The sequence below is a fragment of the Oxyura jamaicensis genome, chromosome 11 (assembly GCF_011077185.1).
Source record: "Oxyura jamaicensis isolate SHBP4307 breed ruddy duck chromosome 11, BPBGC_Ojam_1.0, whole genome shotgun sequence".
Taxonomy (NCBI): Eukaryota; Metazoa; Chordata; class Aves; order Anseriformes; family Anatidae; genus Oxyura; species Oxyura jamaicensis.
In genome coordinates, this window is record NC_048903.1 from 19,816,310 (window position 1) to 19,841,052 (window position 24,743).

At 63.8% G+C, this 24,743-nt stretch overlaps 2 protein-coding genes across 4 annotated transcripts in view; one reads left to right on the forward strand and one right to left on the reverse strand.

Annotated features, from left to right (window-relative positions):
* ANKRD11 (ankyrin repeat domain 11) overlaps positions 1-24,743 on the reverse strand; it is a 102,630-nt gene that overhangs the window by 40,431 nt on the left and 37,456 nt on the right. The gene's annotated exons all lie outside the window — the stretch shown is intronic.
* On the forward strand, positions 272-17,316 carry LOC118172946. The gene is made up of 3 exons (XM_035337143.1): positions 272-287; positions 11,376-11,380; positions 15,548-17,316. Exon 3 carries the CDS (start codon positions 16,257-16,259, stop codon positions 17,163-17,165), a length of 909 nt encoding a protein of 302 aa, XP_035193034.1. The 5' UTR covers positions 272-287; positions 11,376-11,380; positions 15,548-16,256; the 3' UTR covers positions 17,166-17,316.

Consider the following 24,743-nt stretch of genomic DNA (forward strand, 5'->3'; position numbering starts at 1 on the left):
TCACAGCGGCACCGCCGGTGTCTGCGGCACGAACCCACCTCAACTCCAGCCCAGGAGCAGGGGAGGTGCCGAGCCCACCCTGCCCTGCCTCCAGCACGGGTACAGCCAGGACAGGCGGAACCAGGACAGGCGGAACCAGGACAGGTACAGCCGGGACAGGAACATCCAGGACAGGAACATCCAGGACAGGAACATGCAGGACAGGAACATGCAGGACAGGCTCTGTGTGGCACGGGGCAGGCTCCGTCCCCAGCAGCAGGGTGCGGGTGCTGCCCCGGCCCCGTGCCGTGCCTGCTCCCTGCCGGGGTGCTTTGCCCTGCTGTATTTTCTCTCTCCCATTCTTACCGTCCTGCATCTTTCTCAGCACGTGATTCGGGTTCTAAGCCGCGCTTTGTCCTCGTTTTAGGGCGAGTTAAACCCTCTGCCATCAGCCCAAGTCCCAGCCAGGCTGCACACGAAGCCGTTTCTCCAGAAGTCAACGGGAGCGCTCCCAGTGTTGGATCCCACCCCCCAGCCCCCCGCAGCCCGGCTCCATTTGCTTCCGAACCGAACCACAGCGGCGTTACACGGCAGCAGGAGCAGCTCTGCCGTGAGGTGCAAGTGAAGGACAGCAGGGAAATCTTTAAGGACAACTGCCCCGCAGCGTGCTCCGCGTTTCTGCTCCCCAGGTGTTCAGGGGCAGGCCCAACGCAGCCACTGCCTGGCCCTGTTTTATGAGAATGGGCGTTGTTATTCCTTTGGGCGACCCCAGAACTCTTGGTCACTGAGAGATTTTCTGGCTCTGAGTTCCGTAGTTCTTTTTTGTCTCTGCTAAATCCTCCGGTACAGTAAGAGGCGAGGAGATGTGGCAGCCGTCACGCTGTTACCGCTGAGAGCGACCCGCGACTTCATGGAGAAGCCTCGGACGCTTACAGAGCACCTTGACGCCGAGTTAGGCTTGCTGCTAGCACAGCGTGAGCCGTCCCAGCCGAGCAGAGGCAGCGCCCTGACACCCGGCGGGGTCCGAGGGGAGGGCAGGGTGTGCGCCCTCTCCCTTCGCCCCCTTGAGCCGCAGGGCTCCGGCCGTGGCCCCCCGGAGCTGATCCTCAGCGCCTGGGGCACTGCTGCACGTTGTCAGGGTGCTCGCAGCCTTTCTGCTGACCTCCTGTCCTCTCCTAACAATTTGCTGCTTTCCCCTGGCTGAGGTTTATTCCCCTTCCCACAAACCCCACTCCAGCAGCGGCTCCGTCCCCTTTCCATCGGCCGTTCCAACGCAACCGCCCCCTACCAGGGCAGGAATTTATCCACGTTTAAAATACTTTTGTGGTTTTTTCCCCCGTTCTGCTCCCAGCCCGGCCCTGCAGCAGCCCAGCCGCGCCGTGCACCCGGCGAGCAGCAGGTGGTGACCACGGCTCGCCTTGGTTCGTAGCTCCCTGGGGGGATGAGGAGATGCCAGAGGGTGGCCGCGCGCCGGCACGGCCATCGGCAGGGCAGCTCGGGGCACGGCCCCGCGGGGTGAGGACGTGCTCTGAAGCCCGGCTGCGCTCTCGGGCTTATGGTGTGGGCGTCACCGAGATATTCTGGGAGCTGGCATTACCGCACGGGCAGCAACGCAGGCCACGACGTGGCTCGTGTGTCGCCTCGGCGGCGTGGCCAACTGGTGCAGGTCCATCGAGAGCGGCAGCGCGCTGCGACCCGAGGGCACGGCAAGGTGGCCTCCCAGCGCCGAAGGGCTGTGCCCAACTCCTTCCAGCCTCTATAAGCCCTTTTCCCTTACAGACTCACGACTGGGATTGAGACGGATTCAAAACGGCTTCACCGCACGCATCGGAAGGCGCCGGGAGGTGCCGCTGGCTGCAGTGGAGCCCGCCGGTCCCCTCTGCTCCTGCGGCGCTGGCACCGCGGGGTCGCTCCCCAGCCTCCCCCGGGCCCCGAGGCTCACGAATGCGGCCGGCTGCCCGCTCCGCGATTATCCGGGCTGCAGATTATCCGCAGCACAGCTGTGAGCCCGCCCCGGCCGGCAGGGCCATCAGCTGGCTCACGGCACCGCGCGAACGCGCCCGAGCTGCGCCCAGGGCCAGCTCCCAGCCCGCAGCAGGACCCAGCTCCCACTTACAGCAACGTGTGCCGTAAGGTGGGTTATCCGCGTGGCGTTTGGTCGCCCGACTGAGGGCAAATGTGGCTGCCCCGGCCCCCTGCTAGGTTAAGGAGAGCGAAGGACCTGGCCTGGTGTCCCCCTCCAGACCTCGCCGCTGACAAACAAGGTCCCCGGGCCTGGCCAGAGCCGTGCAGGACACGCTGCCCCAGCCGTGATTTGTCCCTGGTCCTGCGAGGACGTACCCGAGCCTCTGCTCCCCGCTTTGGGCCGGGTTCATTTACTCTGGCATTAGCTCAGAAGGCGTTACCGAAGAAGAAACGGAGAACCAAGCACTGCTGTCCTGGGATACCTCCCAGCTGCGTCCACGCTCCCGCCGGACGCGATGCACTGGGACGTCGCGCTCACCTCGCGCACAGCCTCGACTTGCTGCTCCTCTGGCTCAGAGCTCCGTGAATTCCTCCACCACACAACCCCGTCCTGCCAAGGAGGTGCAGAACAGCAGCCCAAGTGCCCTCTGAAACACTCCCTGGTTCGTCACGGCCATGAGGCAGGAACCTCAGGCAGGTCCCTGGGGAAGCTTCGGGCAGCGGGAGCCCCCGAATGAAGCACGGCACGCATGGGATGCTGCGGGCCCCAGCCTGCTCCTCGGCGCACTGTTGTGGAGCCATTCCCCGTCCCCCCATCACCATCGGCGGTGTGCCGGGCAGGGCGGCTCACACCTCAGCCCGCTGGATTTGTGCCGCTCCGCTCGGGGCTGCACGCCGACGGGGGGCACCGGGGCCCTCATCTCTAGTGGCTGCCCCTTCGAAAAGGACGGGCAGAAAGAGCGGCGGACATCACACCGCGTGGGTCTCGGTCCAGCAGTTTTGCAGCCCCCGCTCTGCTCGGAGCGGGGATTTTTTCCTGCTTTCTGAGCACGACTCGAGCAGCGCGTTGGATTTAGCACGGCGATGTGCAGGACGAGCCCTGATGGTGCACCACTCTGCGGGGCCGTGCAGACACCCAGCAAAACGCATTGATTAGGCCGGGGCTTTGCATGCTAATGCCCATTATACCCGGTCCACCCCCATTGTATCAGGGCCCTGAATGGGCGCATTGTCTCGGGGCCGGGCGTCCTCATACCAAGCCCCGGCAAATGGGAGCCCGGGCGTAATCACGGAAACAAAATCCCAGCAGAAGTCCATTAGCATCCAAAGGGCCGGCAGCTTGAATGCATCACAAGAATCCTTTGGAAAGTAAGAGTGAAACGAATGCAATAAAACGCTGCTGTTACTGCTGCTCATTGTCCAAAGGAAGCCCTCAGAAGCAAAGACCTTGACTCCGAAACACGCAGCGCAGGCTGCAGAGCCCACGAACAGGGCTAGTGAGAACGTTAAGCCCCGGACCTGCCCCAGGGATGGATTTACTCCGCTTCGTCCTCAGCACTTATCACACGGGGCCTATACTGAGGTTCCCGGACGAAAAGCTCCGATCTGCAGCCCCCAAAGGCCAGTCCCATCGGCAGCCACCCGGCAGAAGGGGCGAGCCGGGAGGCCGGGAGCCGCGGCAGCTTGTTATTAGGAGCAGGCAGAAGAGAGCCCAGCGCTCCTCAGAGGCAGATTTTCGAGAAGGAGCAAACCAAGAGCCACGTCTCCCTCCCTGTGCAGGTGGCAGGGATGTGCCTGGCACCGCGGCGCTGCGCCGCGCGCAGGAAGCCCGCACTGCTCCGAGGCAGGGCAGGAACCGGAGGTTTTTCCGTTGCAGCAGAACACAAAATGCCATTCCGGGCTCATCGCCCCCTTGGCCCCCAAACCCCGCCCGGCTCTGCCTCGGCAACCCGCTGCTGGCTCCTCGTTGCCCTTCCCCTGCCCTCGGCCGAGGCTCCCCCGGCATGGACCCTGCAGGGAGAAGCCGGGCCGGCGGCCCCGTACCTGCACCGGAGCAGAGGCGGAGCCCGGCAGGTCAGCGCTCTGATAACACGTCTCAATGCACCATTTTTTATTAAAAAAAAAAAAGCTCTTTTCTAATTTTACCGAGCCGCCAAGCTTTCCTGCTCAGCGTCAGCCTGCTGCTGGCAGGCAGCCCCGGCAGCGCCTGGCCGCGGCCGTGCAGCCGGAGGAGCAGCCCCCGTGGAGCGCGGCGCCGCTGCCCCGAGCCGCCTGCTTTGCCACTGCCAGGCTGCCCCCGCGCCGTGCCGGGGGCTGGCTGCGCGCGGCGGCACCGACACCGAGACCCCGGCGAGCCGCTCGCTCGGGGCGGCCGTGAGTGCCTGGCATCGCCTTCCGGCTTTCCCTCCGGTGTGCTGCCTTTTTTCTTCCCGTCAGGTTGGAGATGGGAGAAGTGTTTTTCCCGTGGGACGCCCTGGAGAGCTGTGATCCGCCGGTGACAACAAATCAAGGCTCACCCCCGGTTCACAGCGTTACCACGCCGCAGCACAACCCTGCAGAAGTGGAGGCAACGCGGAGCGCTCACGCGGGGCCGTGCGGCTCTCGGGGCGAGGGCGAAGCGCGGCCACCTCGCCTAAAGGGCTCTGGGCAGTGACAAAGCCTCCCGTCGCCTCTGTGCACGCCAGCCTGGCCCTGGAGCGCGGGACTGAAGTCACCCTCGCAGCAGCCCCACGTTCTTAGCATCGTTCTCGCCATAGCAGAGACGATCAAAAAAAAATCCCCTTAAAATGTACCCTAGAAAATGAGGAGGCTGGGAAGGTGCAGGAGGAGGCTGGGAAGGTGTACAGATTTTATATATAAACAGCGCAATTCAGTGCTCGTGGCCTCCTGGCAGTAGGGATGTCTCAGAAAATTGCTACCTCACGGCAGCATTTCGCAGCCCGTGTTCCAGCACAGCGCAGTGCGCTCAGCCCCTTTTATCCGTCGCTTCGTGAACCCGACATGTGGACACGTCCAAACAATGCGGCCGCGGTGCTCCGCCACGCTGGATCTGCATATCAATGTCCCCCGGCCCCTCCAGCCCCCAGGAAGGCGCAGAGCAAGGCACAGAGCAAGGCGCAGTCTCCCTTTTGTTCCTGGCCCCTCTGCAGCCCCTGCTGCTGCGGCTGCCCCCGGCCCAGGGCTGGGCTCAGGCGGGGCTGTCGGGGCTGCTTGTAGGAAGGGCGCGCTGCATCGACCTGGCTTTGCCCTGATCTCGATGGAAACCCCGGTGGTGACCAGCGGAGATCCGCCCCGCAGGAACCCAGGCAGCAGCACCACAACCGTCCCAAGGCGACTGGCGTGGAACGAGCGCTTGTTGGGAACGGCCCTGCCAGGAACGGGGGCAACCGGCACGCCCGAGCTCGGGGAGCGCGTGCTGGGAACGGCGAGGGCTCGGGAAGGAGAGCGGCCACGTGGCGATGCCGTCCCTGCAGACCCGCAGCTGGAACCACCGCGGGGCTGATCCCCTGGGGACCGGCACCTCACGGGGACACGCCAGCCGACACCAAAGGGCATCGGAGCCCCCTGGGGTGCCCAGCACGGCCCCCGGCTCCGGGCTCACCTTGCGCAGGGCTGCGGAGCGTTGGAGGAAGCGAGGCGGTGCAAGCGCCTTCTCACCACCCTGACCTCAGTGCTTCTCACACCGTCAGTAATTAACGAGATTTATATTTTATGCTAAAATTAGCTACCCAGGCAGTTGCTTCCCGCGGCGGTGCCTCAACACCTGTGCCATCAGCTAAATCTCTTCCTTCCAGCAGGGCGCAGGAGCTGGAACCGGGCTTTTACCCCCCCACACTCGCTCCCACCCTTCCCAGCGCCCCAGCCCGCGGCTGCCCGCGATGGAGAGCGGGCAGGGAAGGAGCAGGTCCTGCACAGCTCCCTCCTGCACCCCGTGCGGCTCCGTGCGTTGCCCTGCTTGGCGAACAGCAACGCAGGGAGCTGTGTTAGGTGAACGCCCGCATCGCTTCACGGCGTGCTGACAGCCAAACTAGGTCAAGCGCTAGCAAGCATCGCGCAGAACAAGGGGAAAAGTATCGGTGGGAGAAGTGATCTCCCAGGGAAGAAAATGTTTGTTGTCATCGACAACACGGCGTGCGCTGGGCGACCGGGAAAATCTACGTATTTCTAGACACACATCCACACCTTTTCCCAGCAAACATGGCAGGCTGTGTTGGATCTTTTCAGTCTGAGGGACACCGAAGTACCTTGGACTAGAGAGATTTCCTCACACGCATTTCAAACCCCAGAGGAGTTTCCACCCACACCACTCTTAAGATGCAATCTGGTGGCCAGCTCGTGGTGCAGGCTGCGGGCAGCTTCATTCTGTTTCCTGGTGGCTCTGCCATGACTTGGAGCTCTTCTCCTGCCCGGCTGAGCAGCGGCAGCACGCCCAGTAACAGGATCCCCGCGCTGCCGGTAAAGGCAATTTGATGCCGCCCGCTAAAAGGGAAGAGGGAGGTAAATTAATTTCTATTAGAGGACAGGCGTCCTCAGAGGACGGGTGCTTTCTACCGGAACGCAGCGGGCAGCGGGAGCTGGGCACCTGGAGCAGAACACGAGGGAACGGAGGTGGCTCGGCTCAGCTGGAGAGCGGCCGCGTGCGTCCCCGCCGGCACCGCGCTCCCCGTGGAGCTCCCCAGGTCCACCACGGAGCAACCGGAGGGCTCGCGGGGGAACTGGGGGGGCTGGCCGTGGAGCAGGAGGTTTGGCAAGTGGCAGCGCGCAGCCACGCGGGCCGGTGGCCTGGCACCAGGGGACGGCCACGAGATGGTGAGGGCGAGGCGGGGATCCTGGGCGCGCCGCCGTGGCACGGGCTCGCGGCAACTGTGAGCCGGGTAACTCTGAACTCTCGGTGAAGAACGTCCTCACCCCTGGTTCAACACGCCAGATAAAGCCTCTGCTCCTGTAAAACCTGCGCGGTTATCGGCCAAGGCCGACGTATTTACCCCACATTTACCCCAAATTGGGTAACGTCGTTTTTTGGTTCTAAACAGTTCCAAGCGCCGCTGCGCCGAGCTGAACAGACGCTGCCGAGCAGCTCCTCAGCCGTTCCCCAGGACCGCGTAGGCGCTGCCGAATCCCGGAGCCGATCACCGTGGCAACGGCTCTAAACATATGTGCGGTGACATCAGCTGGGTGCTGAAAGCTGTAAATAGAGGATAATGGCACGGAAAAAAAAAACGGGCGGGGAGCCAAGACCTAAAAAACATACTATTAAAGCACCGCCCGTAATTCCGTGTATGCAAACTTGTTTGCGTCCCCGCTCCCCCGAACCTGGGTAATTACGCACCTCACGGCACAACTGGCTAATTGTCCTCGCGCCGGCTGCCCACACTTCGAGAATACCCCAGGAACTCGGGCCTGGTGGAAACCCACCTTCAAATTTTGTTTTAAAAAGCCCCGAGATCGCTCCACCCTGCGTGCATCAAGGCGAAAGGGAGCCTGGTGGGACACGCAGCGCCTGCGTAAGGCCCGTGAGCGGTACCCCCGCCGTGCCAGAGCTACCTGTACGTAAAGCCATTCCCCTGGACTGGTGAAGGACAAACGGAGTGCTCCCGGCCTCTGTCACTGGTGCACGCACTCAGGGAGCGAAGTGCTGCTTGGTGTGAACAGCAGCTGGGGCACAACGCGGATTCGAGGTCGTGCTGCAGGCCCCAAGCCCTGGCCAAGAGGAGGAGAGGCAGGAGCAGGCACATGTCGGTGGGACAGGACGGGACAGGACAGGACAGGACGGGATGGGATGGAATGGGACAGGACAGGACGAGATGGGACAGGACAGGACGGGACAGGACGGGATGGGATGGGATGGTATGAGCTCGCTCCTCGAAGGCTGGGTGGGCAGCGTGACGGGGCCGTGCATCCCCCTGGCCTCACGCTTGGTACCCCGTTTGGCTCAGTGCTGCCTGTTTGGGGCGTCCTTTACCAGCTGTCGGGGGGGACATGGGGACAAAACGCTTTTGTTTCCCTCGCTTTGTCCGGCCTGTACTTCTGCCATGCGCTCTGAGGGATGTGGCCTGGGCAGCACCAGGAACCTCAGCAGCGCCTCTGCGTTCAGCCGGCACTCGGGGAGGGGGAGAGGGGAGAAACGGGCTTCAGAGGATCTTCAAATGTCAAGAAACATCTTTACAGGCCCATTTACGGCGAGCCTCAGCGCTCGCTGAACTCCAAAGCAAACCCGCCGTGCCCAGCGCACGGCCTGCACGCTAAGCTCTGCTCCCCGGGGACTGCCGGCTGCCGGGGTCGTCACACGAAGGAAAGCAGGCGCCAAAATCCCTCGCCAGGCACAGCGAGGGCCCCCAGATGTACCCATGGGGTGCGTGTGCGTCTTAGGCCTGCTAAGAAAAGCAGAAGGGAGCTGCTCCTGAACCAGGGTGCTCGCGAGGCGAGGTGCCCGCCTGCAAAGGGCCGGCAAGGCCAGCTCCCCTTCCCTGGGAAGCGCCCTGCGCTGCCAAGGAAATAGAGAACAGTAAGGCGAGGGAAACGGCACACCCGGAGCTGGCAGCTGCCGTAGAGGATGGATGCAGCAAGGAGCCGGCAGCAAAAGCCTCCCCCTCCTCTCTCCTCTGTAGGCATCTCTTCTTTCTGTCAATTAGAGTCGCAAGGAAATGCAGGGAATGGAGATCAGCAGTGTTAATCGTTATTGCGTCTGAATTTAATTAGCATTATTTTTTAACTACAGGTAATTTACTGCGGCTCACCTAAAGGAGAAAGCCGGGTAGTGCCTCCTGATCAGCAGAAATCCGCTAAGCAAACGGAAATCCTGCTCTTTGCTCCGTGCCCTCAATTTCGGTAATCCACGGCCACCAACTGCAGCAGCGACTCCATGGCTACTCCCCAGCTCCTCGCCGCGCGCGGCGCTGGGGCAGCAGCGGCTCTGCCTCGCTGCCAGGAACAGCACGTGCACCTTCCTCCCTGCCCTGCAAGACAAGCGCCCGGGCAGGGCGACGTCCGCGTGGCGCAGGGGAAGAAGGAGCCGTGCCAGCGGGGTGAGCGGCGCCGGGCGCTGCGTCCCCTGCCCCAGGTCCCTGTCCCCCGAGGCAGTGCCCAGCCCCTGGAGTCCCGAGGCTGAGACCTGCGGAGCTCAGCGGGATCCAAGCTTCTCCCAGGGGCTTTCTCGCACCAGCCTTGGGTGTGAGCAGCCCGCTTGTGCCGCTCTCCAAAGAGGAGCTGGCCAAAATCTCACGGCGTTTTGAACGCGTTTTCTGGGCTGTCCATCTCCGAGATGCCAAGGAGACGCAGAGGGCGTTTCTGGGGGGCACTGCTCTGAAGCCGAGACCAAGAGCCCAGAAAAACGTCTCCATCTGGATGCAAGCCCTCGGAGCCAGCATCCTGTCACATCAAACTCTTACCTCCAATCACAGCCTTTGCCAAAACCCGCTCCTCATCTTCCTTCACCAAATTCAGCCCTTCCCCATGACGCCTTCGGTTTCCCCTGGTGGCCAGGCCGGCCGTGCTCCACAGCCATGTTCGAGACCCCCTCCTGCGACCGCCGTCCTCCTGCCCAGCCACGGCTCCCACTTCCCCACGGGGCCGGGGGGCCGAGGAGAGGCCACGCGGAGGGGCAGGGCGCTGGGAGCACCGGGCTGCCCGCAGCATCCTCGCCGCCAGCCGCTCGCTCCCCGTTTATCCCCTGCTGCCGGGGACGGGGCGCACGGCCCGCTCCGTTTCTGGACGGCGTTTCGTCCTTCTGAATTCTACCGCAGCAGTTACCTTAATTTTTTTTTGCGCTGTGTTTCCAAAAGCCTTGCTGGTACCCAAACAGGCATAAAAAGCTGCAGCAGTCCCCAAAACCACCCCCACGATCACAGCGGTGCCCGTCCCTCCCCACCCCAACCCTGCAGCAGCAGAAGCCCGGTTTGGATTTCCCCCCCCGAGCTACGCGGCACGGCAGAGGCCGCAGAACTGATCTGGAGGCTCCGGGGAAGGACACCAACCGTTGGGCTGTAGCAAGCTTTCCTCCCCGCTCAAAAACAACCGATGCTGAAAGCGAAAGCTCGCTCCCTGCGGGGCCGCACGGCTCCCGCGCTGCCGCAGAGGGGATTTTTGTGACTTGCAACACCGGAGAACTTTACCCGGGCCCCAGCAGTGAACTTCGGCCGCTGACCCCACGTCAAGCTTCAGCCCCGTTCCAGATACCGGGCCAGATCAAAAGCCATGGGCAAGGCCTGCCTCTGGTGGCCCCCAACGCACCTTCGGGCACACCGTGGGGCGAAACCCTTCTTGCAAGCACCTTCCTTAAGCTGGATTCAAAACTTTGTTTCACCAGATGTGAAATTCCCTCGTGTAGCTGCACACCCCGGTGGGCCTGCATGGGGCGAAGGAGCGTCTCGGCTCCCGGCGCCGTTTATTATCTCAAAGCAGTAAAATCCCACTGCTGACAGGAGAGCCCGGGCCGAGAGCAGCGGTGATGTAACGGGCACTGCAGTGCCTCGCGCCGTGCGCCGCTCGCTACATTAGCGTGCTGGCCGGGGTGGTTGCTCCCATCAATTATTTATAGTCCTCTGGCGCGCAGCCTGGAGAGGGTCACATCGCTGAAAGCTAACTTTATCTCCATTGTTCCCAGCCTCCTGCCCAGCTGTCGCTCTGCTCACTGATTCAATACGCTCGGAGCCGTGCAGAAGGACGCGGGGTTTGCGTTCCGCTCCGTCCCTCCCCTCGCTGGCACACGGAGGTGCCCCCTCGGCGGGCCCTGGATCCGCAGGGAGCCGGAACCCCAGGGAAGGCACGGCCCCGGCCCCCGAAGCCTCCGCCTGGGGCTGCCCGTGCCATGGGATGGCCGAGCCGCGGTGGGCCCCGCGCCCTGCTCGTGGCCGCCTGCTGCGTGCTACAGCCAGGGCTGCTCAACGCCGTGCGCCATGGGGGGAAAAGGAGGAGGCTCGCATCGGCTCCCCAGAATGAAAGGACGAGAAAAGGAAAATCCTCCGATTTTGCTACGATGCAGCCGATCCCCACCTCCCGTGGGCACACGCCATGCCCAGCTCGGAGCCTCGCAGGCTGCTACCCTAAAACCATCACTTTTTCACCCAACGCACGAGAAAGCCGCTCGGTGAGGCTCCCGAGGCTCCAGCCTCTCCCCCTGCTCGCCACAGAACTCCGTAGCAGGGCCACTTCTGGAACCTGCTTTCAAACAGGCTGCTCCTGCGGGCGGCCATCACCGCGAAAGCAGCTCGGCGTGACCACGGTGCGTCCCCAGGACATCACCGGGGCAAAGCCCCGGCGCACGGAGACCTGCGCTCGGCCCGTCCACCAACCTGGCACCATCCCATCCCATCCACCATCCCATTGCCCCATCCCATTGCCCCATCCCATCCCATCCACCATCCCACCCCATCCACCGCCTGGCACCTCCTGCGTCTCCTGCAAGAAAAGCCCAGCTCCAGCTTGAGCAGCAGGGCGCGTCTGGGGTCTGGCCTGGGGGGTCTGATTTTAAGGCATGAGAAGCATCCAGATGTGGCTCAGACCATTCTGATGGCAACATCTGAGAACACCACGCAACGATTTGGTGCAAAACACCCCCCTTGCACAAAAAGGAAGTTGTTGAGAAAGAGAAGCCAGCACAGGCCCGGAGGAAGCGGGTTTGTTCGCCCCTCTGGGGCACGAAGAGGGGCCGCAGAAGGGCTCTGCACAGCTCCAGCCCCGTGCCCCACCACGCAGGGAACGGCACCGACGGCCACGGGAGATGCTGGGGTCAGGGGCAGAGCAGCTCAGGCAGAGGGGAGACCACAGCCCTGCTGCGCTACCTGAATCGGGAGATTCCTGCCCAAAACTCTGAGCTGTGGGAGCAGCAAGCTGGTTCCTGTCCCCGGACCGGCACCACGTCGGGAGAAAAGCTCCCGAGCAGGAGCCGAGCCCCGTGAGAGGCAGCCGGGCTCTGCTCCCACTGGGCTGGATTCGTGAGGGGCTGTACGATTGCTCCGAATCCAGGATTATTTCCATGGCAACTATCTTGAGAACTTATTAAGTAAAAAAAACGAGAACAGTTTGAACACACAGAGCCTACATTTGTAACGTACGAGCTGACTGAATTAGCAGCGCCAAGATTTTTAGTAATCAGAATAGATGATGTGCTGGCAGCTCCAGCTCCTCCTCGCCAGAGCTGAAGAGCAAAGCGGGCCGTAACCGCGACGGGCGCAGGCCGCAGATGTGCCAGGAGCACGGCCCCGCACCAGGCCCAGCCTCACCCCGTGTAACAGGCGCCAACCGGAGCCGGGGCCATCCGGCAGGGCTGAGTTTCCGAGGGATGACAGACTTGGTCTGATGGCACTTAACACAGAACCAAACCGAGGACCGCCACGGGACGCGGGCAGTTCATCCCGAGTAAAAGCCCGTCCAATCTCCCCAGAACGGCACAGAAAAGGCATCGCTTGCAGCCCGGCCCTCCCAGGCCACGCGCGGCTCCGGGTGTCGCTGCCTCCTCCGTCGGGTGGCACCGGCAGCGCCGTGCTCAGCCCCGCGGCAGCGGGGGCACGATGCCACCCAAGGGGAGGGACGGGGCCATCGGAGGAGTTCTGCAAACAGCTGGGAGCCAACGCGGGCGCTGGACGTGGCATCGACTCCGAGCGAGACGTCAGTCAGCCCCAACGGGAACGGTCTGGAGAGGGCTTGAAACAGGCGGACAGAGGAGCTGTTGGCGCAGGCCGGCCAGGGAGGCTCTGGGCGTTATTGATTTACCTTAGGACAAGCTGGGAGCTCGCTTCCAGTGCTTCCTAATGCAACCTGGATGTTCTCAGTCCTAAACCTGCCCCCTGCAAGGAAATACGGCGGCACGGCACCCAGGCGGCAGCTCTCAGACGTACCACGGCCCCCTTCACTTCCCGGAGATGGGGCGACGGGCTTCAAGGCTGCTCCAGGAGGCTCCCAGAATTAAGCGGAGCGGTGAGAACACCACGGTGGAGATGGCCTTGAGAGGGCCCTGAGATAATGCTGGGGACCTGCAGGTCCAGGGAGTCATAAAAACAGGGGGAGGTTATGAGAAGTTTGTTTCTGCAGCCTCAGCCTGCGCACAGCAGCCGTAGCCCTTCCGGAGGCGACGCTGATGAGCGGAGTGAGCAGAGAGGAGGCAGCTCGGAGCCGCCTGCTCAGCCACGACTGCACGGAACGCTTGGGCAAGTCAGATCGTCAGCAACCGCAGCTGCAGGACACGCACGGCGATGCTTTGGTTTCTATTCTTAGCAAGGCACGGAACCGAGACAGCACAGCACATGTAAGTCAGTAAACAATTCTTCCGTATGATAATCAGAGCCATTCCCAAAGAGTAAATTTCCATCTGAACGGGCGAAGATCCGCGCTCACCAGGGAGTGCCAGCCCCAGCCCCGTCTGCAGGCGGCCAGGGGCCGGCCGAGGACCACATCAGGCGGTGCAGGATCCGGCCGATGGCCCCAGCGGGTCCCTGCCCCACCAGGAGCTCAGGGGCATGTCCCGAGCAGGAACCCGCAACCCCACACCCGCAACCCCACACCCGCAACCTTTCTCCTCATGATGCTTTCTCCTCGATGAAATGCACAGGCCAAGACTGCAGGCTCAGCTTCTGCAGCGTTGCCCTGTTTGGTTCTTGTAATAGGTGGTGATACTCCTTCAACTACCCAAAGCTGCAAGGATCTTCCCCAAGCTTCGCAGAAAAACATTCCTTTAGCACAAAACCAAGCAGGGAATATTGAGCCCTACAGGAGGCTTCCAGAAAGGCGCGAGCACAGAGAACAGTAGCTGGTGGCAGGAAGGAAACTGTAACACGAGCTGCGGCCCGGCTCCACGCGCAGCTCTGCACCGCTGCACACACACAGGGAGCAGAACGCTCGGTGCCAGAGAGCGAAAAACAACATTTGATCCCCAGCACAGATAATTTCAAAATGCATCCGCAAACGCATCCTGCCTTGTGACAAAACCAGGGAGCGATGGCTACGCAGCCATCAACTGCAGCCGCTGCCTCTGCTGTTGGCAGCGTCTCACCGGAGAACGAGACGGGCGCTGGGCGCAGCCGGCCGCCTGCAGGCCCCACCGCGCGTGGCCCGGAGTGTGATGCTTACCGCGGCTCGAGGCGCGCCTGGCTCTGTTCTCCCCTCCCGTCCTGCTCCTGCTCCAGCTCCTGCCTGCAGCCAGGGGACCGTGCCAATGTCAGCGTGACCCCGCAGCCGCCGCCGCGGGTCACTTTGCAGGGTCACGGCGCCAAGCGGAGCGGGACGCGCGGCGCCCACCTCGCCCCACGGACGGGGCCGCCCCGGCACCGCACCCACGGCACGCGGCAGCAGGAGGAGCGCGCGTGAGGGGCTCCCAGCACAGCTGGCAAATCGAGTTCCAGCGTCGTTGGGATTTTTCCTGCTAACGGAGCGCCGGCAGCGGAGCCGGCAGGAAGTTCCAAAGACCATCGGCGCGCACCGCGGGGCACCCAGCGCAGTAAGGTGACCCCTGGCTGCGCCGAGCGTCGGCCACTGGTAGCGGTGTCACTGCGCGAGGGGAGCGGCTGACCTGAAGGTCTCCAAGAATCATCGCCTGCCGAGGGCGAGGGCTAACGCCTCGAGAGGGGCCGTGGCTGCCTCCCGGGAGGGCGATGCTGCCGCCCCGGGGAAGGAGCCTTCGAAGGAGCCGGGGCTGCTGCACGGAGCTCCCAGGGGCGGCCATGGGGGAACTCGGCGCCGCCTGGAAACGCAGCCGGACTTCTGCTTAGACCAAGCTCCCCGAAGGATGCGCCCCCGGTGAAGGGAGGCTCCACGGCAACGGAATGCAGCGTGCTGGAAAGAGAGGGGAAAGCTTCAAGCCTGACATAAGCCAGGGCTCGGATTCCTCCCCAGCACCGTCGCTGCGCCGCAGATAAGGCTGCGTCAACTTTTCCATTCCAACGCTCTCCCCTCTAAGGTTCACAGTCAGAACGAAAACGTTCTGCTCAGGTGGAAACTTCTCAGGCAGGCTCCCAGGGCAGGGAGCTGCCGGCCTGTACGAAGCGCTTCGCTCGGTGCAACCCACCCAGATGTGCTTCCCTCCAACGGGAAGGGAAAAGCTCGCCTCTCCCCCATCAAATCCCTGCCATTCCCGTGCGGCAGATAACCGCGCAGCCCACCTCGTTCCCAGGCACAGCCCCGCAACACCCCCACGATGACAGCACCACGAGGGGCACGAGCAGCACAAACCCAACCCCAGCAGCGGGCGCACAACAGAGGCACCGAGGCCGTGCCCTGGCTCCTGCGCACCCCAGCCCCGTGCCACCGGCCGGGCACCGTGCTCAGGCCCGAGCCCCAGCTTTGGAGAGGTGGAAAGGTTCCGGCCACGCGGGTTCCTCACCCACAGCACCCAGCGGGGGCTGCAGGAAGGGGCAGGAAGCGAGGTGCCAGCCGGTGCCCCCGAGCAGCGGGGTGCAGCTCCCCGCGCGTGCCGCAGGCTCCTCGGGGAACATCTCCCTGGTTCTGCGCTGTGACGGAGCGGGAGCCAGAAAACCCAGCGCGCGGGCTGCCAGCTCATCCCCGTGTGCCATCTTTTATTTATCTTTTATTTTTTTGAGATTCTCCATTTTTAAGGAAGACGCTGACGTCTGCGGCCAGGGGCTGCCGGCGGTGCCCGGGCACCCGTCCCCAGCACACCGCGTGCCGAGGCCGCGCCGGGGCCTGGTGACGTGCGTGGGGGATGGGGAGGTATTTCGGTACCAGCGAGCGCCGCGGCCCCCCCGCACGCTTCACTGCAGTTATCCCTCAAGACAGAAAAATTTGTGCTTGTTTTTCCGCTGCTGCTGCTGAGCGGCTAGGAAATATCTCCCGCTACAGAGAGCCGGATAAAGCCCTGGCTCCCGGAGCAGCAGCAGCTGAAACCAGCTTCCCCCCCCCGCCACCCATCCCCTTCGCAATTTCAAGACCTTGAATTTACGGAGGCTGGAGTGAAAGCGACATCGGCGTGCCCGCCAGCCGCAGAGGAGCTCCGAGCACCGGCGGTTTATCACGTTTCCCCAGCAGATGCGCGCCGGGGAGCTGCCTGCGCCGGCCGGGACTTATCGCAAGGCCGGGTCGCAGCCGCTTCCTCCCTCCCTCCCCGCGAGCTCCGGGCCCCGTCTGCGTTCGGCCGCGGCGCGCCTTCCGGGGCAGCCGTGCTCAGCCAAGGGCTTGGAGCAAGCCCGGGCTTCTCCGTTCCCAAGTTCAAATGGAAAACAAAAAATACGTGTTTGGAAAGGAGAACGGCTCGCGTCCTTCTTCCTCTTTTAGCCCTTGGGGTGCTGGAGCATGCCGGGGCTTTCGCCCCCGACGCCGCTCGCGTGCCCTGCGCGGGGCTGGAACCCCCCCTGCCTGCAGCGCAGATGCCCCGCTGCCAACCAACTTTGTTCTTTCTGGAGGGAACAGACAGATTGCAGGAGAAAAAAACTCTACCCCGGCCGCTGCCAAATCCCACAGATTTCGTTATTAGTGGGCAATTAGGAGCCGTTATTAACGCTTCCTACTACGTTCGGCTCCATTCGCACCGCGTCTCTGCGCCAGCCCGGACGCCGCAGCCGCTCTCCAGCCCCGCGGCGCACGTGGGACCACGGGGGGAAAACGGCGTCCCCCTGCCCACGGCTCCCGGCCCCGCCGGTGTATTTAACGCACTCGTCTCGCAAAATGCAATTGGAAGGGGAAAGACGGAGATCAGAACGGGGGGGGGAGGTAAACAGCAGCGCCGCTGCACTAAGGAAGAACAATTTTGCTCTTGTTTTTTAGCTCGCAATCAACATCGAAGCTATTCAGGAAACTGGTGCGCTGCCCTCCAACCAACTTCAATTAGGGAATTCAAAAGCAGCCAGACAAAAGAATGCCTGGGAGTTACTGCACCGCACCGCGGTATTTTTAGCAGGAGCTGGGAGGCTGCGTGTGGGGCTGCTCCGCGCCCGCTGCATTCAGCCTTTGTATTTACATTCGCAGGACAGCTGAGATTTACTAGGTCAGGGGGAAGGGGAGACAAGAAGCTGCGTGCGCCGTTCCAAGCGTTTTGCTTTCTGACGCTCTCGGAAGGAATTTCGGAGAAATGTGGTCGTCTCCAGGGCGAAACACAACGAGCTTTGCCTCCGTCTGCCTCAGGAGCGGCCCTGCAGCAGCAGCCCCGCGGCGCTCCTTTCCAAAGGGCGCTTTCAGCTGCGGTGCCGCTGCCCCCGGCGAGCCCGGAGCTGAGCCCTGGCCGTGCCCCCCCCCCCCTCCGGGTCACCAGATGCCAGTCACAGCCCGCGGAGCGGTGACACTCGGTGACACTCCTTGTGACACTCCTTTCCAGGCAGGCCACGGGCTTTGTCACGGGAAGACAATCGCCAAAAACAAAGGGGCCACAGGAGGCGGCCAGATCCCCCAGCTGGATCCGGGTCTGGGCGAAGAGGAGCACGGCCGAGCCCCGGGGGGCTGGGGGGGGCTGGGGGGGGGCTGCTTGGGGTTTTTTGGGAGCTGTTCCCCCAAAAGCCCGCGTGGGGCGGGGGTGGCCCCGGCGGAGCGGGGCGGCCGGGGCGAGGGCCGGCTCGGGGCGCTGGCGGCCGCACTCCTCCAGCGCAGCCCCCTCTTCCGCTCCCTCCCACCACTGCGGCAGCGCAGATGGCAGCAGCGTGACCTCGCTGTTCCTGCCTCCTTGTTTTGATCCTGCAGTCTTGATTGTTCAGGCTAATCCCACACTCCGAGCCTTGGCTGCCAGCCAGAGCTGTTATTAATGGCACAAAAGCTTCTCATTCCAGCTACTTCTACATCCGCTAATGCTGTTGTTCCCTTCTCTCGCTCCCCCTCTCGCCACATTACAGGCTGGGGCTGGAACACATCTGACCAGGGGAAGAGCCCCTCTGCGATCAGCCCTGCGCACCGAGGGCTCCCCCAGGACCCTACGAGAGGAGCTCATCGGAGACGAGCTCATCAGCGGCGGGGCCCAAGCCCTCGGAGCACCCCGCTCGCCCGGGGATGGTCCCCGAAGCACAGAGCAGTGCGGGGACGGGGGCAGCTTCCAGCAGCCCCTGCGGATGGCGCAGAGCCCCTGGGAGCACAGGGCTGCCCGGGGCAGGGCTAAGCAGAGCCCGGACGGAGCCTGAGGACGGTGGCACCGCACGGCAGGCGCCCGCGGCACAGCACCGTCGGGTGCTCAGGTGGCACTGGGACGCCGCTCGTCCTCCTGCCCCTGCTGTAACGAACGCGAGATGTTGTGAAGCTCCAATTAACACCAAGCAGAGGCTTCAACCACTCCGTAATTTGCCCCTTCACCTGCCAGCCTTACAGCACGGCTGCTCATCCCGGTGGAGCAAGGGACCAAAAAGAGCCTGTGGGGTAGGGAGCCGTGCCCAGGTCCAAGCTCTCCGTCCCTGCGCCCCGCAGCCCACCGCAGCCAGCCCTGCCCGGGGGGGAGGCCCGCAAGGCGCAGCCCCTGCGAGCAGCCAGGCTCCAGCGGCACCCCGAGGGCAGGCACACGGCCCCGGGCTGCGGGGACACGGTGCGGGCACTGCGCCTGAGCAGCTCTGAGACCCGGCTGTCACCCCACCGAGGGGATTCCCTCTTCTGCCCTCGCTGCTTTTCAAAAAGCAGCACCCGAGTAAATCCGACTCAAGCGAAACCTCGGGGACCTGCCGGCTGCTCCTGGCGCAGGCAGTGGGGTTTTGTGAAAGCCCCGCTGGGCAGGCAGAGCTCGGGCTTTGCATGTGCCTGGGATTAACCCTGACAAACTAAAAAAACCTCCAACCGCTCGGCTCCCACCCCCGGGTACGTGCGGAGCCGTGCGCTCACCCCCGGGCTGGTGTCGCGGGTGGCCGCCCTGCCCCGGGGTGGCTGCAGGTGGCCGCGGGGACACGCGGGCTCGGGGCAGGGCAGGTGGCACGCCGGGAAGGGAAAGTTCTTGCCGAGCGTGAAACCTTTTCCCTGCCCTGCTGGAGGAAAGCCGGTGCCTGTTCAAAGCCACCAGGCTTCGCTTCTGAGGGTGCAGGAGGCCCAAAATAATCTTCATTTCAAACGGCTTAACGGCCACGGGATCGGGCAGAACAGAAGGAGAAATCCACTCGGAGGGCATGGATCCTGCTGGGGCTCAGGAGGCACAAAGTGCCCCGAGGAGAAGCAGCTGGGTGACGGGCCCGGGGGAAGCGGGGCTGCGCCCTGCACGTCCTGGGGTGAGCGAGCCGCGGGGTCCTGCGGCGGGCACCTCGGAGAGGCTTAGCAAGTCTTACCAAGGCTTACGCAGCCTTAGGGGAGGTAACAGAAGGAAGAACAGCAAAAATAGGAAACGATTCAAACCAGTAACATCAGCCATGGCCAAGGCCAGAAGGATTTGCTGCCCTCATCTCAGCCTCCAGCCCAACAGCGGATACAAAGTCCCATCCAGCCACCCCCAAAAGCCAGGCGCTGAGGGTCCTGAGCATGCTTTGCCATCACGTGGATTCCGCTGCCGTGACGCTCGCTCGTCACCGAGGTCACTTCCAAGGGGTGGCAGCGGGAGGCCCACGGGGTGCCCGGTGACACAGCAGCGTGCAGCTGCTCTGTGGACTGACCACGAGCGGCCAAGCAAACGGCTCTGGCGGGGCCGTGGCACCAGCTCCTGGCGAAGCCGTGGTTGCTGGCATCGTCCTCCAGTTCCGCACACGCGTCCTGCCCCGAGGGCCGGCTCGGCGAGCACCCGGCCGGGGGAGCGGACAGCATGGAGGGGATGGAAACCAGCGACCGTGCTCCACGTGACCAAAGGGCACGAGCACCGCAGCGATGACCTGCGCGCTGCCCTTCCCAAGCAGGCAGCAGCAGCGACCAGATGGGTCCGAAAATGGGATTAAGAGGAAGACGGCACGACGACATCCAGCCCCTTCCTCCGGGGCTGGAACCTCGCCCCGCTCGCGGCCGAGGAAGGCTCCGCGGCGGGGAAGCGGCTCCGTGCTTTTCCCTTCTTTCTTCTCCCCCCTGGTCACCTTACAACCCTGCCATCTCCGGCAGTTCCTCTTCTCTGGCAAGGCACCGAGGTGCACGTTACACAAGACACACAAAAATAAATTGTTTTTAATCCTCCGGGCTCTAGTGCTTCCAAACGAGGATCTTAAAGAGCTTTGCAAACAATGGATTAGGCCGTAAGGCTCCCTGGGAGGTAAGCAAGTGCGGCCTTTACAAAGCGGAGGAAGGTGAGCGGGGCTGAAGGGTGAAGGAATGCAGCCCCGTGAGCGGTGCAGCAGTGCCCTGCTTCCGTGCCGGCGGGCACGCGCTGGGCGGTCACCGCTCCACCACCCACCCAGAGGCACCTTCGCCATTCCTGAAGGCCCCAAGGGCACCGCTCACGTCTCCCAGCGGCTCGTGCCCTCGGTGGCCGGCACGGAGCCTCCTTGGCAGGCTTCAGGCGCGGAGGAAGGCACCTCCTGCCTCGCTCCCCGGGCAGCGGGGGGTCACGGGCTCTGCCCCCCCAGACCGCGGCCCACGTGGACGGGACAGGGCACGCACCCCTCGCGTGCACCCCGGCCGGGGAAGCCCGCCCGCTCCCTCCCAGATGCGTTCTGCGACCGTCTCGTCAGCAAGCTTTACGTCCTCGTGATGGGCTCCGCAGGCGGCTTGTCCACGAGGCGGGGAGGGGGAGGGACACTTCCTGTTCCAGCGCTCCGAGCAACGCGCCGCGCGCGCTCGGCTCCTGCCCGCCCTGCGAGCGATGAGGAAATTTTCTATTTTGGTGGCTTTTTCATCACAGCGACGCAGCAAACAGGCCGTGCTCCGGTCCGGCACCGCCGCTGACCTGAATGTATTTTTTATTCGCTTGCAACTGGCAGAGCCATTTGCCGTTTGGAAAAGCCAGGCTTCTCCCGGCTGCCCGGCTTCTCGGTGTCCCCGCCGTTGATCTGACAGACCTGCAGCGAGCCTTGTTTACAGGAAAAACACGCTTCTGCGCGCAGCAGGGCACACCTTCGGGTTTCCTCGCCGTTGCTTCTCTGTTGAGGACAAATCCGGTTCCTGCCCGCCCACGGGCAACCGGCCAAGCGCTCACCAGCTGACAGCCCGGGGCACCTCGCGGGGGGCTTCACGTGCCCAAAGCCCCTCCGAGCACCGCCCGTGGGCACGCCGCTGCAAAAGCCCCCGGCCGAGGCTGCAGACGGCCGGTGCCCGCCTCCGCCGGGAAGCAGCCGCGGGCTCCCAGCCCCAGCCCCGCGCCGCCGCTTCCAGGAGCCGCCCGCGCTCTCGTGCCTCCAGCTCAGCCCTGCCACCGCCGCCCCGCGCCGGCTCGCACGAGGAGCTCGACGAGGCAGCGGCGTGCTGCAGGCGGCCGAGCTGCAGCCCGGGAATGTTATGGAGCCGGTTCCCAGCGGCGCCTGGCGTATTGGGTTTCCAACCCGACGTGCTTCTACACGCAACGCGTCAACAAGGGGGGGGGATTGTCAGACAGGGAAGCCTTCCTAGCGCCAGCTGGTAGCTGTGCGGCGGGCTACCAGGTGCGCTGCGAAGGCCCTGCAGGGCTGTTCCTGCACCCAGTTCGACCCTGCCCTTCCCAGAACAACCCCGGTTCCTTTTCCCGTCGTTTTCCTCCAGCTCCTGTTTCGGACGCGGTCTGCGAGCGGGCAGGAACGCCTCGCGTCCGGCAGGAGACGAGCAGCGGGGACCCGGCAGGTCTCAGACACCGAGCAGGGAGGAAAAATAAACACAGGACAGCTTCTTCTGGGTTAAACCTCTTGCCAATTCAAGGGAAAGCTTTTTTCTTTTTACCAAACGGAACACGTTACACAGAGCTGGGGGTGTGCTACTCTTACAGATGCTCCACGCGAACCAACGTTTGCTGGAATTATTACAGAAACATTCCACCACCTCCCAAAATAAGCAGCTCTGTGTATCTTTGCCTGGTTCACCCATGAAAAAACCTGCCTAGCGGAGCAGTTTCCATTTCCGAGCACACTCCTACCAGGGCTGCGCTCGCAAGTAAACGCACCGACCTTGTCTCAAAGAAATCAGTGTTTGCCGCTCCGCAGCAGCGCGCAGGGTCCTGGCTCGCAGGGTCCTGGCTCGCAGGGTCCTGGCTCGCTTCCATTCCCCTCACTTCTGAATGCGGCGCTCCCCACCCCCATCTGCTCCCTCCCGCAGGGTGACGCCTGCCCAAAGGCTCCCCGGGAGGCTGGGCTGGGGCGACGGATGGAGGGTCGGGGGCTCGGGACCCGCTTGTTGCAGGGGTGCCTCCCCCCGCGGCCCAGCCCCTGCTGCCCTCGGAAGCGCTGCCCTGGCCCCGGCTTTTCCAAGCCGTCATTTTTGGCCCGTTTCGTTCTTTGTTGTTTCCCCGTGCAGGAACCGCAGCCCGAGGCCCTGCCCATCGGCCCTCGCAGTTACTAGAAGGATCGCCCCGCAGCCTCGCTCTGTGTCTCTGCCACCGCTGATGTGGTACACAAAGAATGAGATTTTTCAATTTGTTTTGTCTGTGCGCCAAAAATTCCTTTTAATGGATTGAATGTGGTGCCTGCGCTCGTCTCTCACCGTTCCAGCTCAGCTCTCACTTACAACAGACCCTGCCTACAACGCGGCGCTGGCCTCCTTTCGCAGCGAAATAAGGCCAAACCAGCTTGAAAGCATGTTTGGAATCTGGAGATTAATTCCGTGTAAACTAATGCATCCAAACCTCTTTGGACGGCTTCAGGAAGAGCTGCCGGAGCCCGAGCAGAAGTAGGGCAGCGCAGGCCCACGCGCTAGGACGGGGAGGTGGCGAGGGCGGGCTCCATTTTGAAACTCCTTGCCTGCGCTCGCGACCATCAGGGGACCTGCGCCCCTGCGGAGGGGCAGGGGGGCCAGGGTGGGGGGAGCCCCCTGAAAAAGCCTCCCGAAAAACAAAGGAGCGGCTGAGCCTCCGTGGAGGCGGGTCAGGAGGTCGGGACGGCTCCCAAAGCCGGCCTCTCCCTGGGACGCGGGCGCTTTTGTTCGCCAGAAAAACGCTGGGAGAAACAAAGCTGCGGGAGGACGGGGGGGACGCGGCGCTCGCCGCCTCCGCGGGACGGGCTGGGGGCTCGCGGCCCCCCGGCAGCAGGGCAGGCACGGCCCCGGGCCAACGGCTCCGTGCTTCTCACCGCCGCCTCCCTCCCTCCCTCCCTCTCTCCCCGGGAGATAAATTATTCAGAACGAAACCATTTTAAACTCTGCTGGGATGCTGAGCGAAGCTAAGATGGGTGGTGCCGCGCAGGAAGCCGCGAGGGACGTTACCAGAAACCCGCCCCTGCTCATACAGAGAGCGGCGAGCGCGTCCGGCGGCGCTGGGCCAGCCCTCGCCACGCAGCGTGCCTCGCCTCGCTCCCACGCCTCGCAGCGTCGCCGGCGTCAGCAGGGATCCAGCCCCGAGAGCGGCCCCGAATTGCTGGGGCCACGCTCCGGGAGCAGCGCGGGACGCGCAGGCTGCTGCCCACCCGGGGGTCCCCAGGGTCGCTGCGGTGGCAGCTCCGGGGCAGAGCGAGGTGCTGAGCCCTGGAACCTGCCCCGAGGCAGCTGCCCGTCTCTCGCCCCAGCTCAGCATCGTTCTGGCAACAGCCAAGTGCCCGTGTGCCCACGTTTTTCCCCCGCTGGCACGACAGAAAGCAGCAGGGCATGGTTTGCACCACCGTCGCCCCGAGCGGGCGCCGTGATGAGGGGCCGTGCCCAGAGACTGACGGCTGCCCAAGCCCCCGCTGGGGGCCGGTGCTTTGCTGGAGCTCGGGGAGAAGCGAGGGGCAGCACGGGCAGGATGCGGCCACGCACCGGTGCACGCTCCACCGGCACCGGGCTGGCACCGGGCTGGCCACGCCGCACCGATGTGCCCGGGTCGCAAAGGGGAACGTCAAGGAAGAGGGAGCTCGGGGAAGAGGTAGTTCAGAGGGCTTTGTGCTGGGTTGTTTTAAAACGAGGAGACAAAATAATTAAACGGCCTGGGAACTCTTCGACATTAAAAGTCGCCGCGGCCCGGAGCCGCCAGCACCGCCAGCTGCGGGTGAAGCCCCGTAAGTTACCATGGCAGTGGCTGCAGCTCCTCGCCCACTCCTTCTCCAATAATGCGGGATTCTTTTTTTAAAGCAATTCAGCTACAAACAAGCAACCAAGCTGAAGGGAGCAGCACTTGCTCGCACGGCGAGAAACCCTCCTCCGCCCTTCGTCTCTGCCCCGGGCGGGCGGCGGAGGAGCAGGCAGCAGGTAACGCGCAGCCAAGGCACACGCGCAGCGCTCAACTCCGCTCTCGCCCTCTCCGGGGAGGGAGGAAACGTAAGAAGCAGATTCCAGATTTCAGCATCCATTTCGCTTTCCCTTCCCCCTCCCGACCCGCGGCTCCCGGGGCCCCACGCGGCAATCCAGATGCTCCGCCAGCCGAACGCCGCGTTAGCCCCTCCAGCCCCAGCCCAGCGAGCCTCCCGGCACGCCGGACGGGAAAGCCGAGCCTCCTGGGGCTGCGCCCGGGCTCCTTGTAATGAAGCGCGCGGGCAGAGAGCCGCTCGCACAGGAGCCTTGGCTGCAAAGCCAAAGCCAGCACCACCGACAGGGGCAAGTCGGAGCAAGACGAGACCCAAACAAAGGCAAGCAAACACGGGCTGCGAGGGAGGAGCAGGATCCAACCGCGTTGACCTGCCCAGCTATTATTTTCGCAATCAAGCCGAGGTCTGGAAACTCCTACGGCCGGAGCGGAGGCTTCGGGGGCCCGGGAGCCGCCTTGCCGCGGCCTGCCCGGCACAGCCAGCCCCTCCCCACGTGCCGGCAGCGCCTTAAAAGCGCTCGCACGTTGGGTTTGGTGGCAGAGCCCATGGCAGGCACCCCGCTCCTCGAGGGACCTGCCCGGGGCCGGCGGCACAGGGGTGGCCTCAGCAGCGCGTACCGCTGCCTCCACCCACACCCTGCTCCAGCACAAG